The 20029-nt window shown below is 46.1% G+C and overlaps 1 protein-coding gene across 1 annotated transcript in view; it reads right to left on the minus strand.

Moving 5' to 3' along the window:
• Positions 1-2495: 2495 nt before the first annotated feature.
• fam8a1 (family with sequence similarity 8 member A1) overlaps positions 2496-20029 on the minus strand; it is a 34355-nt gene continuing 16821 nt past the window's right edge. The window contains exons 2-5 of the mRNA XM_033013903.1: positions 17583-17703; positions 10087-10210; positions 9841-9980; positions 2496-3666 (exon numbers count right to left, since the gene is read on the minus strand). Coding sequence (XP_032869794.1) covers positions 3522-3666; positions 9841-9980; positions 10087-10210; positions 17583-17703 — 530 coding nt within the window. The 3' untranslated portion in view covers positions 2496-3521. The remainder of the gene's footprint in view (positions 3667-9840; positions 9981-10086; positions 10211-17582; positions 17704-20029) is intronic.

Consider the following 20029-nt stretch of genomic DNA (forward strand, 5'->3'; position numbering starts at 1 on the left):
GAGGTCAGGATCGAACCCGGGTCTCTGGCGCCGTGAGGCAGCAGCTTTACCAGTTGCACCACCGTGATGCCGATTGCTACGTGACACTGAGTTTTAAGCAGAACATGGCCTTAATTTAAAACAATCTATCTAGTCGTCAACATTCAGGTTTGATGTGTCTATTTAAACCACCACAGTGCAGCATTTACAGGTATTTCTAGTTTTTTCCCCCTTATTCAGCATTATCTGTTGATGCTCGGGGAAATATTAAGCAACCCGGTACTTCAAACACGTACATTATCCAGATGAACAATTCATACACTGTGCATCTGAAATGGGGGCCTGATTAAGTGATAAGATGGTTGAATCCAGCAGAAGGGGTCTAAATTATAGATCCAGGTAAGGTCAGGAATGAAGGTGGGGGCCGGGTTTCCACAAATAATCTTTTTTACCAAAGTCAAATAAAATTGCTGGCAAGATCACACAATTTTAACTATGTCATAAACCCACTAACAATGACTGTACTTGTATGAGGCAACTCCTTGCTACAGACTCAACACTTATTCTGTCAACTCTTTAAGTGGCTTTTTGAAAACAGAAATCTGGAGAGCATCTAAAATGAATTGGACAAGTTATTTGTCACTTGCTGCACACCAGTAATATTGACCTACAATGAACACTGCAAATATTCAGATCTTGCCCCAAACAAAATCGTGTAACTGGGTCACAAGTAATAAGATCAGATATATCTTTGCACTTGCTTCTCAACACCACTTACAACTGGGACTTGAAAATGGCACCAAACTGTACACTGGTGACACAAAATTACTGAACTGTATACAGTATTATACCATCATAAAGAAATGTGGCGATGGAACAGGTACAACACAATATGTGGGATTTTGCTTGGTACCTGTGATGACAATTCCAACATGAATGTTCTTCCACTTTGCAGTCCTGAGTTTCACCTTTACACACTATGTGCAGATAGACACAACATGCTGGAGTAGCTCAGCAGGCAGCAACTCTGGAGAAGGAATGCATGATGTTTCGGGTTGAGACCCGATGCTGCCTGTCCCACTGAGTTACCCCAGCTTTCTGTGTCCATCTTCAGTTTAAACCAGCATCTGCAGTTCCTTCGGCTCAAAGGGCCGAATGGCCTGCACCTATTTTTCTATGTTTTTCCCCACAAAGAATATCTGCAAGTTGATGAAACATATGCTAACTCAATGCCAGTTGATAAAACATATGCTAACTCACTGCCAGGTTTAATATTTGACTAAATAAAAATTTAATATCTCCTTATCGCCTAAACTGAGGAGCACAAAACATCACGACACAAGGACCTACAGATCCTGGAATGAATATCGAATGGAAATCGCTGAGTAACTACTCACAAAATTATGAAAATAATTCAAAAATATTGAAAATTAAAAAGGTAGATAAGAGGAAGTGAAATAATAAAGACCACTTTTCTAATATTTTTATGAGCACTACAAATCCTCCAAGAAATACAGCTAACTTTTAGGCATTCCCTGCAACAATAAGCATTCACAAACAATTCCCTTTGTGACCCATTCGAGATTGGACAGGGGACAAAATGTGTAGGAAGGAACTGCAGTTGATGGTGTACACACAAAATGCTGGAGTAACTCAGCGGGACAGGCAACACCTCGGGATAGAAGGAATGTGTGACGTTTCGGGTCGTGATCCTTGTTCAAGGATCCTGGATGCTTTCAAGAGAGAGCTAGATAGGGCTCTTAAAAACAGCAGAGTCAGGGGATATGAGAAGAATGCAGGAAAGGGGTATTGATTGGGGATGATCAGCCACGATCACGTTGAATGGCGGTGCTGGCTCGAAGGACCGCATTGCCCACTCCTGCACCTATTGTCTATTGAGTTAGGATTAGGCCTCTGCACGATTGTTGCGCCATGGAGTGTGAGCATGATCACACCAAGTGCTGCATTCAGCTTCACTGCACACCTACAGGGACTGGCACAGGCAATTTGCCACAAGCATGGGTAGATTTGCCAGGATGTGGCCATTATAGACTAGATATGCAGCGCAGAAACAGGCCCTTCAACCCACCAAGTCCGCGCCGACCAGCGATCTCCCTGCACACTAACACTACCCCACACACTAGTGATTATTGACAATATTTTTTTAACCAAAGTCACTTAACCTACAAACCTGTACGAAGAATCTGCAGATGCTGGTTCAAAGCCAAGATAGACACAAAAAGCTGGAGTAACACAGCGGGACAGGCAGCATTTCATCGTCTGTCCGTCTAACCTACACACCTGTACGTTTTCGGAGTGCGGAAGAAAACCAGAACACCCGGAGAAAACCCGCGCGGATCACAGGGAAAATGTACAAACTCCGAACAGACAGCACCCGTAGGCAGGATCGAACCCGGGTCTCTGACTCTGCAAGGAGGCAACTCTACTGCTGCGCCACCGTGCCACCCATTTAAATGTTAACGGTTGCAAATAAGGAAAATGCTCCTAAAAAAAAGCATGTTGTATCTTTTATAATTGAACAATTTGCAATTATTTGGGGTTAAAATAAATCATAACAGGCAAAAAAAGTCAGGAACAGTAAATTAGGTGGTACTGTGTAACGTAAATCACGAACGCAATTGATCATGCACAATACAATATGAAATCACTCCAGTACACGTAAAATATCCAATTATAACATTTTCTTGAATAAATCATTAAATGCAATTATATATTTTTTGCCAAAAAACATCTCATAATCCAAGAAACTACTACTGAGCACAAGGATTTATCACTGTGAAACAGAGCCAGTTTTAGAGGTGAGTGACACTTTTCATATTCATAAGGCATCTATGTCAAAGCTTCATTTTTCCTTTCCCCACATATTTCCCCGGGGTAATTAGCGAAAACATTTTTCAAGATACAAAATGATTTCACATACAAACGCTCCAGGTATTTCAGGCATCAGAGTAGTGGTCCAAGTCTTGGTTTCAGAGGTTGATACCTGTAGTGGCGGAACTAAAGACAGACACAAAAAGCTGGAGTAACTCAGCGGGACAGGCAGCATCTCTGGAGAGAAGGAATGGGTGACGTTTCGGGTCGAGACGCTTCTTCAGACTCCGAGCTGATTCTCCCGTACACACACAGACATGCATTGAGGAAGGGTCTAAAATGAAACAGAAACTGGAAATGGTGAAATAAATTCTGTGTAGCTTTATTATTTTTAAGTTGATATTAATAAATTGAGGCGATCCTTTCTTTCGATGATTTTGAGTCAAATTGTGCAAATTTCTGATGTGGAGCGTGGGAGCCAATCATGATCCATAAAGGACCACAGTGTCAACCATCAGAACAGATTCATTCCCAAGTCATTTCTGGAATGTCATGACGTTGGCAGGTAAGTGTGTTCATTCTCAACCCAGCCTTTCCCAAGATCTTGGGGTGCAGTCAGGAAAGGGTGTTTTCTTCTTCCCCCCCATCTTCTGAACTAGGCAGATCCACAGCAGTGGCTTGAGAAAAGTTACAAGTCTTCGGAGGTGTTCTCACCTCATACCATGTCTCTTGACAACAATCGTCCCGGCTACAATATCATAGGCTGTGCGATTATGTTGAAAGAACAGCAATGTAACAAAGGCCGGGAAAAAGAAGGCAATTGAAAAATTCTTGATCAATGCTCGTATGGCAGACCTGTTGCGAACAAGGAATAAAGAGAGACTTTGTTAGAATTAGAGCCATACAGCGTGGAAACAGCCCACAAGTTGCCCACATTGGCCAACATGTCCCATCACATACAAGAAATAAAGGGCCACTTTATTAGAGTCATACAGCGTGGAAACAGCCCACAAGTTGCCCACACTGGCCAACATGTCCCATCACATACAAGAAATAAAGGGAGACTTTATTAGTCATACAGCGTGGAAGTAAGCCCTTCGGCCCGACTTTGCCCACACCAACCAACATGCCGGGTCATCTTTTAAAAATAGGCTTCCCTTTCCCTTGCATTTATTTTAGTAACACTGATGCAAATACTTAATCATTTCCAGTGCAGCTGCATTTACTGACAATCGCTGCTTTCGTTCATGAAAGAAAGATGGAAGTTGCAGTGCAGAAAGTGTTACAGGAGTGTCTCGGTCAATTTATTACACGTCACTTAATTATACCCCATTGTCCTCACCGTGAGCCTATGCTAATTGACTCAAATACTTTGAGTCAGCATGACTTTGTATTCAAACTAACGTTTGGATAATTGTCTACTGTAACAATACTAGACATTATTAAGCAACGTTTTGAATATGTACTATGTTTACATATTCTGTTGTGCCGCTGCAAGTAAGAATTTCATTGTTCTATCTGAGACAGTTGGCGATAAAACGCCCTTGAGACAAAAGGATGACAGATAGGGAGAGTGAAATGTAGAGCTGAAAAGAGGGACATGGGTAGAAGGAAGAGGGGTATAAAAGAGAAATGGGGACTCAGGAATTGGGAAAGGGGGTACAAAGGAGGGGAAAGGTGCTTGGGGAGGTGGATCTGGGAAACGTCAGGAGAAATGTGTGCACACCAACGTGGGATTAGCTGTAATTGGAGAATTCAATGTTATGCCATTGGGTTGAGCAAGCTACACAAGCAGAATACAAGGTGCTGTTTCTCTAGTTTGTGTGGGGCCTCACCCTAGCAATGGAGGAGGCCCAGAACTGTACGGGAACGTGACGAATGGTTAACAACCGGGAGATCCAGCATGGGACAAGTGTCCAGCGGGTAAGATCCCCCTAGAATGCGCATGGTCTCACCGGCATAAAGGAGGCCACATCGGGAGCACTGAATGCTGTAGACGAGGTTGGAAATGGTGCATATGAAACTCTGTCTAACCTAGAATGGCTGCTGGGTTCCCTGGATAAAAGCAGAGGAGCATAGGGACAGGTACAGGCCCTTTGAATGAATCAATGAATAAGTTTATTGGCCAAGTATTCACATACAAGGAATTTGCCTTGGTGCTCAATGTCTGCACTGAACGTAAACTAATCTCATCTGCCGTTACATGTTCCGTACCCCTCCATTCCCTGCGCATCCATGTGCCTATTAAAAACCTCTTAAACACCACTATCGTATCTGCCTCCATCACAACCCTTGGCAGCACGTTCCAGGCACCTACCGCCGCTGTGTAACAAAAACAACTTGCTCCGCCCGCACATCTCCTTTAAACATTGCCTCTCAGCTTAAAGCTAGGCTCTCCAGTCTTTGACATTTACACCCTGGGGGAAAAGCTTCTGCCTTCCCCATCAATACTGTGCTGATTCTGACTGCTTAGCCCACCTACAAATAAAGGGCCTGTCCCACTGTACGAGGTAATTCAAGAGTTCTCCCGAGTTTCCCGATTCGAACTCGGAGAATTACGGTAATAGCCGGACGTCGGTACTCGGGGCTCTCGTGGACATTTTTCAGCGCTGGAAAAACTTCACGAGTTTCCGCGTTTCCTGAATACCTGCCGTTAGCATTACGAGCCGCTACGAGACATCCACGAGCTCCGACGTACCCGCTACGTACATTCTATGTACTTACCATGAGTTTGATTTTTTTTAAACTCGGGAGAGCTCTTGAATTACCTCGTACAGTGGGACAGGCCCTTTAGGTGCAAATGGGGGGAATTTGCATGCATCCTAAAACAATGGAGTAACCCAGCAGGTCGGGCAGCATCTCTGGATGACATGGATCAAGTCAAGTTTATTTGTCACATACACATACGAGATGTGCAGTGAAATGAAAGTGGCAATGCTCACGGACTTTTGTGCAAAAGACAAACAACCAAACAAACTATAAACACAATCATAACACACATATTCTTTTACATAATAAATAATGGAAGGAAAAACGTTCAGTAGAGTTAGTCCCTGGTGAGATAGGCGTTTACAGTCCGAATGGCCTCTGGGAAGAAACTCCTTCTCAACCTCTCCGTTCTCACCGCATGGCAACGGAGGCGTTTGCCTGACCGTAGCAGCTGGAACAGTCCGTTGCAGGGGTGGAAGGGGGGGTGGAAGGGGTCTCTCATGATATTGTTGGCTCTGGAGTTGCACCTCCTGATGTATAGTTCCTGCAGGGGGGCAAGTGAAGGTCCCATAGTGCGTTCGGCCGAACGCACTACTCTCTGCAGAGCCTTCTTGTCCTTGGCAAGTCAAGTCAAGTTTATTCGTCACATACACATACGAGATGTGCAGTGAAATGAAAAGAGGCAATGCTCACGGACTTTGTGCAAAAAGACAAACAAACAAACAAACTACAAACAGAATGTAACAGAATCACATATTATTTTCCATATTAAATATTGTGGGCAGAAGGAAAAAGGAAAAAAAGGGAAAAAAAGCAATTTTATAAAAAAAAAAGCAGTAGAATGGTACAGTAAAGTTAGTCCCTGGTGAGATAGTTTAGGTCAAAAAAGGTCAAAGGTCAAAAACTTTATTTGCCATTTGTGCTTACACACATAGGAACTCTTGTGCGGCTATTCAGAGAGTCAAGTCAAGTTAAAAATTAAAATTAAAAATTAAAAAATTTAAAAAAATTAAAAAGACACACAGAAGACACATAATCCATAAAAAACACATACCACTCCAGAAATAAAAAAAAGAAAATGCCTAAAACCCTATACAAAGGGGAAAGTGAGAGCATTGTAACTTGCACAAACCCTATATCGGGACATCAGTTCATTTTGTTTTGTTTTGGCCAAGAGTCTCACTGTTGCAGGGAAGAAGCTCTTAAAAAAGCGTGTTCTATTTGTGGCGATACTGTCCGCTCGTCTGTGCCTGAGGTTGTATGTGCAGTTTTTGTGTTTGAGCAGGGAGTGAGCTGGATGTAGTGTGTCTCTGATGATTCTCTCTGCTCTTTTTTGACAGCGCTGTGTGTAGATTGTGTCCATGGAGGGGAGTTCAGTTCTGATGATCCTCTCTGCACTTTATGACTCTTTGCAGAGCCTTCCTCTCTGTCTGTGTGGTGTTTCCATACCACACCGTGATGCCCGTGGTGAGGATGCTCTCTATCAGTCCTTTGTAGACCTGGGTGAGAGGGCGACAGTGCAGACCAGCTTTTCTGAGCAGCCTGATGAAGTACAGTCTCTGCTGGGCTTTTTTCACTGTGGCTGCAGTGTTCAAAGTCCAGTTCAGATCTGATGTTACTTGTAATCCCAGGTATCTGTAACTGTCAGCCCTCTCCACCACAGTCCCCTTGATGATGAGGGGCTGCAGGGGGGGTGGATTTTTTCTGAAGTCCATTATTATTTCTCTTGTCTTGTCTGTGTTGAGGCTTAGGTCGTTCACCTCACCATAGGCAAGAATGTCGTTCACCAGACTCCTGTAGCCCGACTCGTCCCCCCCCTTGATGAGGCCCAGGATGGTGGTATCATCCGCATACTTAATAATGATGGTGTTTTCCTGGGTGGAGACACAGTCGTGTGTGTACAGGGTGAAAAGTTTGGGACTGAGACAGCAGCCTTGTGGTGATCCTGTGCTGACGGTGATCTCTGCAGACACCCTCCTTCCCATCCTCACCTAAAGTCCTAATGGGGGGGCGAGTGAAGTTCCCATAGTGGGGGATCGGTGATATTTCAGGTCGTGAGTTTTCTTCAGACTGATTACAGTATGAGTGAAGGACATGCAAACTGGAGGACCTCGTATTCCCCTGGAGTGGTTAACAACCCAACAGTATGAACATTGAGTTGTTCCATTTTAAGTAACTAATCTCCTACCCCCCACACCCCTCTCCCCTGTGCCCCATCTGGAGATGCACCCATTATCTCGCATTTCTTTCCCCTTCCACCTACATCCCTTCCTTTGGCTTTGCATCTCACTGCTCTTCTCTCCGTATCTCACAGATTTTTATCTTCTCTTCACTGGGCAGCACAGCGGTAGAGTTGCTGCCTTACAGCGCCAGAGACTCGGGTTCGATCCTGACTGCGGGTGCTGTCTTTACGGAGTTTTACCTTCTTCCTGTGACTATGGGTTTTCTCTGGGTATTGTCCTTAGTGTGTACGGAAGTGTTGGGGTACAGTGATCGCAGGTCAGCGCAGACTCCATGGGCTGAAGGGCCTGTTTCCGCCTGGTATCTCTAAACTAAACTCTGGCCTTTGTCAATCCATCTGCCCAACAAAACCTCCTTGTATCCACTTATCACTTGCCAGACTTTGGCCTCACCTCTCTTCCAGCTTTTCCACCCCTGCCTCACCCCCCACTCCAATCAGTCTGAAGAAGGAGTCCAACCTGCAAAGTTGCCTAAGCATGTCCTCCTGAGATGCTGCCTGACCCACTGAATCATTTTGTCTTTATGTAAGATTCCAGTATCTGCAATTCCTTGTGCCTGCATGGGACAGTGTGGTTACACGTGTGTGTGCGTGTGTGTGCGTGTGTGTGCGTGTGTGTGTGTGTGTGTGTGTGTTAAAAGCATGTGTCAGACTGGAACAGAATTGCAGCTTTTTTGTTTAAAAAGCATGCAGCACAGCCACAGGAACTTCAGTTTGAAGAAGGGTCTCGACCCGAAATGCCACCCATTCCTTCTCTCGAGATGCTGCCTGTCCCACTGAGTTACTCCAGCATTTTGTGTCTATCTTCAGCACAACCTATCCATGCCAACCAAGTTGTGGAAGATGTAGTCCATTTGGACATGTACACTGATAGGAAACGTTGAGAGGGATATGGGCCAAATGCAGGTACGTGGGACTATTGGATACCTGACAACGAGGAACAATGGAGGAAGAGACTGACTTTGGTGCCTTCCCACACAGTGGGAAACTTTGATTCTGCTGTGTGGGGATGTTTTATGTTAAATTCTATAGTGTGTGTTCTTTATACCCTTTCAAGCTTAATCCCTCCCTTTACCACCTCCAGTTTAAATTCCAGTTGGAATATTTTGGAGGACCCAAGAACCAAGAAGTACGTAAATTGTAAGAGCAGAATTAGGCAATTTAGCCAATCAAGTCTACTCCACCATTCAATCGTGGCTAATCTATCTTTCTCTCTCAACCCCATTCTCCTGCCTTCTCCCCATAACCCTTACCAATCAAGAAACTATCAATCTCCACCTTAAAAATATCCATTGACTTGGCCCCAAGTGGGCCGAAGAACTTACTTCCATGTGTAAGAAAGAACTGCAGACGCTGGTTTAAATCGAAGGTAGACACAAAATGCTGGAGTAACTCAACAGGTGAGGCAGCATCTCTGGAGAGAAGGAATGGGCGACGTTTCGGGTTGCCTATACGTTTCGGTACATCGCCAAGACCAAGCGCAGACTCAGCGATCGTTTCACTGAACACCTCCGCTCAGTCCGTCCTAACCTACTTGATCTCCCGGTGGCTCAGCACTTCAACTCTCACTCCCATTCCCAATCTGACCTTTCTGTCCTGGGCCTCCTCCATTGTCAGAGTGAGGCCCAGCACAAATTGGAGGAACAACACCTCATATTTCGCTTGGGCAGTTTATACCCCAGCGGTATGAACATTGACTTCTCTAACTTCAGATAGAAGATGCTTTCCCTCTCCATCCCCTCCCCCATTTCTCCCACAAGCCTTACTGTCTCTGACTACATTCTATCTTTGTTCCACCCCCTCCCTTTACATCAGTCCAAAGAAGGGTCTCGACCCAAAACATCACCCATTCCCTCTCCAGAGATGCTGCCTCCCCCCGCTGAGTTACTCCAGCATTTTGTATCTACCTTCGAGCTTACTGCCATGCTGTATGACGATAACATTAGCCTGTGCTTGGCCTCTCTCTCTCTCGCCAAACCTTCCCATCCATGTACCTCTCCAGGTGACTTTACACCACACTTGTCCCCACCTCTGCCACGTCCTGTGGCAGTTCGTCCCAATACAACGCGGTGGTTACTTACGCTGAGATGCTGACGTTTTGTGCTGGGGCGACCAGCACACGATTCGGAGCAACCAACACCGAGCTGTCACAGGAAACGACTCGTAACCCCAGCAGAAACTTGCCAGGCGTGGCTCCGCCAACTCCCCACAGGCAGACGATCTAATGGAGAAGTCCACAAAACTGAAGTTACCCAGAACGGATTTTACAAACAACTCAACCCTTACGACCAAGGTTATATAATCCCTTATTCCAAGGGACCACTGACCTCATAGAAGCAGACCAAGAGCCTGTACATTAGTGCTACTGCCATCATTTTCTGAAGATCTTCAAGAGAGGTGTCCTCATCGATTTCTTCAATTATGTAATTCAGTGCAAACTTGGAAAGATCTCTGGATATCACAACACAAACAAAATGTTGAGTCAACAACTAAGGCACCAACTCAGCTGTGCAGGGCTACAAGCAGAGCACGTTTCCAATGAATGGAAAAACAAACATCAACCCTCCACTCATCTGCAATAACAAGGGAGACACAGTGGCACAGCTGGTAAACCTGCTGCCTCACAGCGCCAGAGAAGCAGGTTCAATCCCAGCCTCCAGTGCAGTCTACGTGGAGTTTGCACATTCTCCCGTGACCGCGTGGGTTTCCACCAGGTGCTCTGGTTTCCTCCTACACCCTGAAGACATGCATGTTTATACATTAATTATCCTCAGTTAAATTGCTCCCAATGTGTAGAGAGTGGAAGAGAAAGTGGGCTGACTTAGAACTGTGAGAGCGGGTGATCGATGGTCGGTGGAGACTTAGTGGGTCTCTAAACTAAACTAGCATCAGCAACACTTGTATTTCTTAAAGCATTTTCTGCTGCTATGTTCATGCCGTGTGCGGGGATCGCTGGTCGGTGCTGACCTGGTGGGACAAAGGGCCTCTTATCTCTCAACAAAACTAAAAAATGACATTTAAACAATTGGAGGAAATTAAAAGAACAATGTGCTAAATAGGTATTAATCACTCAACTAATTGTCCCTTGTGTGTGTAAGGTAGTGTTAATGTGTGGGGATCGCTGGTCAGCACAGATTATGTGGGCCGAAGGGCCTGTTTCCGCGCGGCATTTCTAAACTAAATAAGCTAAACTAAATTGTGATAACATGGCAAGATGCTTTTCTGGCTGTTAAATTAATTTTAATTCAATTTGCAGGATTATATTGGGAAACAAGGTAATGGCAGAACAGTTAAATGAGTAAGGTACACAAAATTGCTGGGGAAACTCAGCGGGTGCAGCAGCATCTATGGAGCGAAGGAAATAGGCGACGTTTCGGGCCGAAACCCTTCTTCAGACTGATGGGGGGTGGGGGAAAGAAAGAAGGAAAAGGGGAGGAGGAGGAGGAGCCCGAGGGCGGGCGGATGGGAGGGTGGGAGGAGACAGCTAGAGGGTTAAGGAAGGGGAGGAGACAGCAAGGGCTAGCCAAATTGGGAGAATTCTATGTTAATGCCATAAGGACGCAAGGTCCCCAGACGGAATATGAGGTGCTGTTCCTCCAATTTCCGCTGTTGCTCACTCTGGCAATGGAGGAGACCCAGGACAGAGAGGTCGGATTGGGAATGGGAGGGGGAGTTGAAGTGCTGAGCCACCGGGAGGTCAGGTAGGTTATTGCGGACTGAGCGGAGGTGTTCGGCGAAACGATCGCCCAACCTACGCTTGGTCTCACCGATGTAAATCAGCTGACATCTAGAGCAGCGGATGCAGTAGATGAGGTTGGAGGAGAAACAGGTGAACCTTTGTCGCACCTGGAACGACTGCTTGGGACCTTGGATGGAGTCGAGGGGGGAGGTGAAGGGGCAGGTGTTGCATTTCATGCGGTTGCAACGGAAAGTGCCCGGGGAGGGGGTGGTGCGGGGGGGAAGGGAAGAATTGACGAGGGAGTTGCGGAGGGAGCAGTCTTTGCGGAAGGCAGACATAGGGGGAGATGGGAAGATGTGGCGAGTGGTGGGGTCACGTTGGAGGTGGCGGAAATGGCGGAGGATTATGTGTTGTATTTGCCGGCTGGTGGGGTGAAAGGTGAGGACCAGAGGGACTCTGCCCTTGTTGCGTGTGCGGGGATGGGGAGAGAGAGCAGTGTTACGGGGTATGGATGAGACCCTGGTGTGAGCCTCATCTACGGTGGCGGAGGGGAATCCCCGTTCCCTGAAGAACGAGGACATTTCCGATGCCCTGGTATGAAATGTCTCATCCTGGGAACAGATGCGGCGTAGGCGGAGGAATTGGGAGTAGGGGATGGAGTCTTTACAGAGGGCAGGGTGGGAAGACGTGTAGTCCAGATAGCCATGTGAGTCAGTGGGGTTGTAATGTAGAGTTAACCGAGTTAAATGAGTACTTTGGTTCCGCCTTCACTAAGGAAGACAAACAATCTCCTGGAAATACTAGGGGACCGAGGATCTAGTGGGAGGGAGGAACTGAAGGGTCCTCCCTCCCACTATTCACCATTCAGTAGTCACAAAATGGTGTTAGGTAAACTGTTGGGACTGAAGGCAGATAAATCCCTAGGGCCTGACGGTCTGCATCGCAGAGTACTCAACGAGGTGGCCCTAGAAATCGTGGATGCATTGGTGATCATTTTCCAATGTTCTCTCGATTCAGGATCAGTTCCTGTGGACTGGATGGTAGCCAATGTGGACTTTTTAAGAAAGGAGGGAGAGTGAAAACGGGGAATTATAGACCAGAGCCGTACATTGGTAGTGGGGAAAATGCTTGAGTCGATTGTTAAAGATGTTATAGAAGCGCATTTGGAAAGCAGTGACAGGATCGGTCAAAGTCAGCATGGATTTATGAAGGGGAAATCATGATCTTCTGGAGTTTTTTGAGGATGTAACAAGTAGACTGGATAACGGAGAGCCAGTGGATGTGGCGTAGCTGGACTTTCAAAAAGCCTTTGACAAGGTCCCACACATGAGATTAGTGTGCAAAATTAGAGCATATGGTATTGGGGGCAAGGGTATTGACATGGATAGAGAACTGGTTGGTAGAGTGGAAGCAAAGATTAGGAATTAACGGGTCCTTTTCAGAATGGCAGGCAGTGACTAGTGGGGTACCGCAAGGCTCAGTGGTGGGACCCCAGTTATTTACAATATATATTAACGATTTAGACGAGGGAATTAAATGTAACATCTCGAAGTTTGCGGATGACACAAAGCTGGGTGGCAGCGTGAGCTGCGAGGAGGATGCTTCGAGGCTGCAGGGTGACTTGGATAGGTTGGGTGAGTGAGCAGAAGCATGGCAGATACAGTATAATGTGGATAAATGTGAGGTTATCCACATTGGTGGCAAGAACAGGAAAGCAGATTATTATCTGAATGGTGTCAGATTAGGAGAAGGGGAGGTGCAACAAGACCTGGGTGTACATCAGTCACTGAAATAAAGCATGCAGGTATAGTAGGCAGTGAAAAAAGCAAATGGTATGTTGGCCTTCATTGCGAGAAGATTTGAGTTTAGGAGCAAGGAGGTCCTGCTGCAGGGCCCTGCTGAGACCACATCTGGAGTATTGTGTGCAATTTTGGTCTCCTAATTTGAGGAAGGATATTCTTGCTCTTGAGGGAGTTCAGCGTAGGTTCACCAGGTTAATTCCCGGGATGGCGGGACTGATATATGATGAAAGAATGGGTCGATTATGCTTGTATTCACTGGAATTTAGAAGATTAGAGGGGATCTTATAGAAACATAACATTCTTAGAGGATTGGACAGGGTAGATGCAGGAAAAATGTTCCCGATGTTGGGGGAGTCCAGAACCTGGAGTCACAGTTTAAGAATAAGGGGAAGTCCATTTAGGACAGATGAGGAAAACCTTTTTCACTCAAAGAGTTAGGAATCTGTGGAGTGGAGGCCAATTCACTGAATGTGTTCAAGAGAGAGTTTGATTTAGCTCTTAGGGCAAAGGGGAATCAAGGAATATGAGGAAAAAGCTGGAACGGGGTACTGATTTTGGATGATCAGCCATGATCATATTGAATGGCGGTGCTGGCTCGAAGGGCCGAATGGACTACTCTTGCACCTATTTTCTATGTTTCTATTATTGTAATATAAATTTTAGTTGCTTTAGTCCAGAACCAGGGGTCACAGTTTAAGAAAGGGGTAAGCCATTTAGGACTGAGATGAAGAAAAACGTATTCAGCCAGACAGTTGCAAATCTGTGGAATTCTCTGCCACAGAAGGCACTAGATGCCAATTCATTGGATGTTTTCAAGAGAGAGTTAGATTTAACTCTTAGGGCTAAAAAATGGGGAAAAAGCAGGAACGGGGCACTGATTTTACGATTGATCAGCCATGATCATATCGAATGGCAGTGCTGGCTCGAAGGGCCAAATGGCCTAAATCTGCACCTATTTATCTGTTTTTTTTCTGTTTCAAAATATTTTAATATGTTAAAGATGATCAAAACGTCACAAAGTTAATAATTAAGCAGTGCTAACTCACAGCACAAATCAGGTTATTTTCCAAGTTAGTTTAAACAAAGCTTCTGCGGTGCTCAACGAAATTGGCACCTTTTAATGTCACGTAATCAATAAATAAATAATTTTGAGCTGAAAATAGCTCCCAAATGGAATTAACAAAAGCTGCAGAAACTGTGCAGAGTTCTAAAAAATTGTCCTGAGGATTTTAAAGATTTGCTTTCCCGCACACCACAAAAAAATGACCCAAAGAGAAATCAATCAGTGTGGCATTGCTTGTTTTCTCTACCCTCCGTGTAGTGTTCGAGAGCAGAGGGATGCAGGGGTGCATGGTTCCTTGAGGGTGGAGTCGCAGGTAGATAGGGTGGTCAAAAAGGCATTTGGCCCAGAGTATTGAATTTAGAGTTGTGAGGTCATGTGGCAGTTGTGTAAAACGTTGGTGATGCCGCGTTTAGAGCACTGTGTTCAGTTCTGGGCACCGTGTTATAGGAGATGTTGTCAGGCTGGAGAGGGTGCAGAGACAATTTACGAGGATGTTGTCAGGGCTAGAGGGTTTGAGCTATAGGGAGAGGTTGAGTCGGCTAGGACTCTATTCCTTGGAGTGCAGGAGGATGAGGGGTGATCTTATTGAGGTGTATAAGATCATGAGAGGAATAGATCCATGACCCTAGATGCACAGAGTCTCTTGCCCAGAGTAGGGGAATCGAGGACCAGGGGACAGGTTTAAGGGAAGATTTAATAGGAATCTGAGCTGTAATGTTTTCACACAAAGGGTGGTGGGTGTGTGGAACAAGTTGCCAGAGGAGGTAGTTGAGGCAGGGACTATCCCACATTTAAGAAACAGTTAGACAGGTACATGGATAGGAATATGGACCAAACGGGGGCAGGTGCAACTGGTGTAGCTGGGGCATGTTGGCCGGTGTGGGCAAGTTGGGCCGAAGGGCCTGTTTCCATACTATCACTTTATGACTATAACTGCAGATGTTGGTTTATACTTGGGAGAGCCACAAAGTGCTGGAGTAACTCAGCCGGTCAGGCAGCATCTCTGGAGAAGAATGGGACGTTTCGGGTCGGGAAACTTCTTCAAAATGGGACTCGGGTTTAGAGGAATATGGCCAAACATGGGCAAAGGAGACCAGATTAGAGGGGGCATCATGGTCGGAATGGACGAGTTGGGCCAAAGGGCCCTTTGCCATGCGGTACAACTTCATGACAACAACAATTTGCTTTCTGCATGAAATCATATCTCCAGCAACAAAACATGATCAAGGTTTGAAGCGGCCGCATGTCATATGATACGCTGTCGATTACATGTCACTTGGTTTAACTCAGCTGACATTTATTGGCAGCATCACACAAACCAACCTCCCTTCCATTGACTCCATTTACACCTCATGCTGCCTCAACAAGGCCAGCAGCATAATCAAGGACAAGTCGCACCCTGGCCACCCCCTCTTCCAGCAGGCAAGAAGTATAGAAGTGTGAAAACGCACACCTCCAGATTCAGGGACAGTTTCTTCCCAGCTGTTATCAGGCAGCCGGACCATCCTATCAACAACCAGAGAGCGGTCCTATGCTACTATCTACCTCTTTAATCGGACTTTACCTCATAGGTTCATAAGTGATAGGAGCAGAATTAGACCATTCTGCCCATCAAATCTCCTCTGCTATTCAATCAAGGCTGATCTATCTTACATGATACATTATTCCGTTTATCAGGTATCTGTACACTTTGGCTCAATTGTAATCATGTATATATAGTTTTTCCGCTGACTAGTTAGCACGGAACAAAAAGCTTTTCACTGCACCTTGGTGCATGTGGCAATAAACTGCAGGTGTTTAGCATTTGTTAGAGGGAGCTCAACGGCTTCCGTTTCTTTAGTAGATACTAGTAACATAGGTGATGAGAGCAGGTATTGAGAGGGCTTATTCTGGGACGCCAGAACCAACTGTTGGAGTCTTCCTGAGGTGTCTCGGGCCTAACTCAACGACACACCTGTGAAGGGAGGTGCCCACTTGATAACCCCAATGATATACACAAAAATGATGGAGAAACTCAGCGGGTGCAGCAGCATCTATGGAGCGAAGGAAATGGGCAACGTTTCGGGCCGAAACGTTGCCTATTTCCTTCGCTCCATAGATGCTGCTGCACCCGCTGAGTTTCTCCAGCATTTTTGTGTACCTTCGATTTTCCAGCATCTGCAGTTCCTTCTTAAACCCCAATGAAATACTTGCATCTACACGATTTTTTTTTTTTTTTAAAGTGCTAGTTAATATGTAGGTAGCTGTTTTTTTGCATAGTTATTTATTGTAAGATGGTATATGTAGTTAGATAGTACTTTGGCTTTGGGCTTGGTTGAAAGCTTGTCCAGGAGATAAAGCAAGTACTGTAGGGGGCGCTCCTCTGTGTGCAATCATGTCAGCAGCGCGTCAGTTTTTCCAGCTTTTTTTTTTTTTTTAATATGTTTTAAAGTATGTATTTTGTGTTTCTTCGTGTGTTTTGTGTGGGGGGTGGTGTGGGGGGGGGTAAGGGGGAAACCGCTTCGGTCGCCTCCTCCACGGAGAGGCGACTTTTTCCAGGTCGCCTCCCCCGTGGCCTAACATCAAGGATCGACGCGGCCTTTCCCGGAGACACGCCCGGGGCTTCAGCGGCGGGCGCAGCGTGGACTCTCGGCGTGGAGCGGGCGACCCTCGCTGGGGCTCGCTGGAGGGGAGCGCTTCGTTTCGCTGGCCCGGGGCAGCCGGCAGCCTGAAGTCGCAGCCTGAAGCCGCGGTCTGCAGAGCTCCAGCTGGCGCGGCGTCTACAGCCCGGCATCCCTCGTGGGGGACCCGGGGGAAGAAGAAGCCATCACTGCCGGCCCGCAGCCAACTTCTACCGCGGGGCCGGCATGGACTTACCATCACCCCTGGAGGGGAGCTTCGACCGCCGGCCCTGCAGTCTACGGTGCTTCTCGACCGCTGGCCTGCGGCCTACAACAATTTAAAGCCGCGGTCTCCGGTGAGGAAGAGCCGATCCTGGACTGACTGGACTCTGGTCCTGTACACGGGGGGGAATGGAGGAGGACTGGCCAAATTTTTGTGCCTTCCACCACAGTGATGAATGCTGTGGTGGATGTTTGTGTTACAGTTTATTGTGTGGTCTTTATTATTGTACTGCTGCTGACAGCCCAAATTTCCACCAACCCTGGTTGTGTGGCAATAAATTATATCTATCTATCTATCTTTGTGTTTTCATTGTCATTTGCTGCATTTTACAACCGACTTGCATGCAAAAAATACACAGCAACACACTGATTCAAATTAGATGTATCTGTCACTTACTTGATGCCACAGAAGTGCATTACTGCCAACACCACCACAGCTTTCAGCAGGAACAGGATTAGGAAATCCACCATCTCGGCGAGGAATCGATGCATCAGTGATGGGATGGTGTACTCGCGACCTTGAGGAGACAAAGAGCTTCACTTTTAGTAACAGTTTTGATAGGGAGAAAACGCATCCAGAGGAGTCAGCTGCACTTGGGGAGGTCTAGACTAATACAGTATTAAGGATGAGGCTCTGAGTACTTAGGTGGCGCAGTGGTAGATTTGCACACTTTATACGGCCAGTGACCAGGATTCAATCATGACCACGGGTTTTCCCGGAATCTCCGGTTTCCTCCACACTCCAAAGACGTACAAGTTTGCAAGTTCATTGACTTTGTTGAAAAAAAATAGTCAATAGTCTCCAGTGTGTAGGATAGTATTAGTGTACAGGGATCGCTGGTCGGTGCAGCCCTGGTGGGCCGAAGTACCTGTTTCCGCTTTGTGTCCATCAACTAAACTACTCATGATAAAGTAGGCCAAAGTCATCAGGGTTTAGTGAAGGGGAGATCTTGCCTGACAAATCTGTTGGAATTTTTGGAGGAAGTAAATAGCAGGATAGACAAAGGAGAGTCAGTGGATGTTGTTCCCCAGGGCTTTCAGAAGGCATTCAATAAGGTGCCACAAGTGAGGCTGCTAAACAAGATGAGAGCCCATGGTATTAGAGAGGATATACTAGCATGGATAGAAAATTGGCTGAATGGCAGAAGGCAAAGAGTGGCAGCACCTCTGGAGAACATGGATAGGTTACGTTCCAGTTGTACAAGATGTTAGTGAGACCGCATTTAGAGTACTGTTCAGTTCTGGGCATTATGCTATAGGAAATATGTTGTTAAGCTGGAACGGGTTGAGAGGAGATATACAAGGATGTTGCCTGGGCTAGAGGGTCTGAGCTTTAGGGAGAGGTTGAATAGGCTGGGACTCTATTCCTTGGAGCATAGGAGGTTGAGGGGTGATCTTATTGAGGTGTATAAAATCATGAGAGGAATAGATCGGGCACGGAGTCTCTTGTCCAGAGTGGGGGAATCAAGGTCCAGAGGACATAGGTTTAAGGTGGAGAAAAGATTTAATAGGAATCAGAGGGGTAACCTTTTCACACAAAGAGTGGTGGGTGTATGCAACAAGCTGCCAGAGGAGGTAGTTGACTATCGCATCGTTTAAGAATAAGGTAGACAGGTACATGGATAGGAAAGGTTTGGAAAGATATAGACCAAATGCAGGCAGGTGGGACGAGCGTAGCTGGGATATATTGGCTGGCGTGGGCAAGTTGGGCCGGTTTCCACACTGTATCACTATGATTCCACGTGATATTTCGAGTTGAAACCCTTCTTCAGACTTTCCCCAGTAGTTTGTCTCTTGCCCCCCCAACTTTAAAGCCACAGCTTGAGGTTAATCACAACTGTTTGTAGACTGCTGGTTCTCAGCCAGGTGGAGCTGGCACAAAATGAACACACTCTCTCTCTCTCTCTCTCTCTTGTTTTTGAGCAGATATAGTGCCCTCCATAGTGTTTGGGACAAAGACCCCTCATTTATTTATCTGAAGAAGGAATTTCGGCCCGAAACGTTGCCTATTTCCTTTGCCCCATAGATGCTGCCGCACCCGCTGAGTTTCTCCAGCATTTTTATCTACCTTCGATTTTCCAGCATCTGGAGTTCCTTCTTAAGCATTTATTTATTTGCCTCTACTTCACAATTTGAGATTTGTAATAGAAAAAATGTGGTTAAACTGCACATTGTCAGATTTTATTAAAGGATATTTTTATACATTTTGGTTTCACCATGTAGAAATTTCAGTTGCGTTTCACGTGTCGTCAGGACTGGTGGTTGAGGATAGGCACATGGATATGAAGGGAATGGAGCTATATGCGTCTCTGCAAGTACTGCTTGCAAGAGCTATCCAAAGTCAATCAATAATAGTCATAGTGATGCAGTGTGGAAACAGGCCCTTCGGCCAAACTTGCCCACACTGTCCCAGCTACACTAGTCCCACCTGCCTGCGCTTGGTCCATGTCCCTCCAAACCTGTCCTATCCATGTACCTGTCTAACTGGTTCTTAACGGTGGGATAGTCCCAGCCTCAACTACCTCCTCTGAAAGCTTGTTCCACACACCCTTCACCTTGAACCTATGTCCTCTGGTCCTCGATTCCCCTACTCTGGGTAAGAGATTCTGTGCATCTACCCGATCTATTCCTCTCAGGATTTTGTACACTTCTATAAGATCTCCCCTCATCCACCTGCACTCCATGGAATAGAGACCCAGCCTACTCAACCTCTCCCTATAGCTCACACCTTCTAGTCCTGGCAACATCCTCTTAAATATTTTCAACTGTAATTAGGCAAATTGATTGCAAAGTTCCTGCAAGTCATGCAAATTTAAGCTTCATGCAAACTGCTCAGTAGCAAAA

This window comes from Amblyraja radiata, chromosome 2, assembly GCF_010909765.2.
Source record: "Amblyraja radiata isolate CabotCenter1 chromosome 2, sAmbRad1.1.pri, whole genome shotgun sequence".
Lineage (NCBI taxonomy): Eukaryota > Metazoa > Chordata > Chondrichthyes > Rajiformes > Rajidae > Amblyraja > Amblyraja radiata.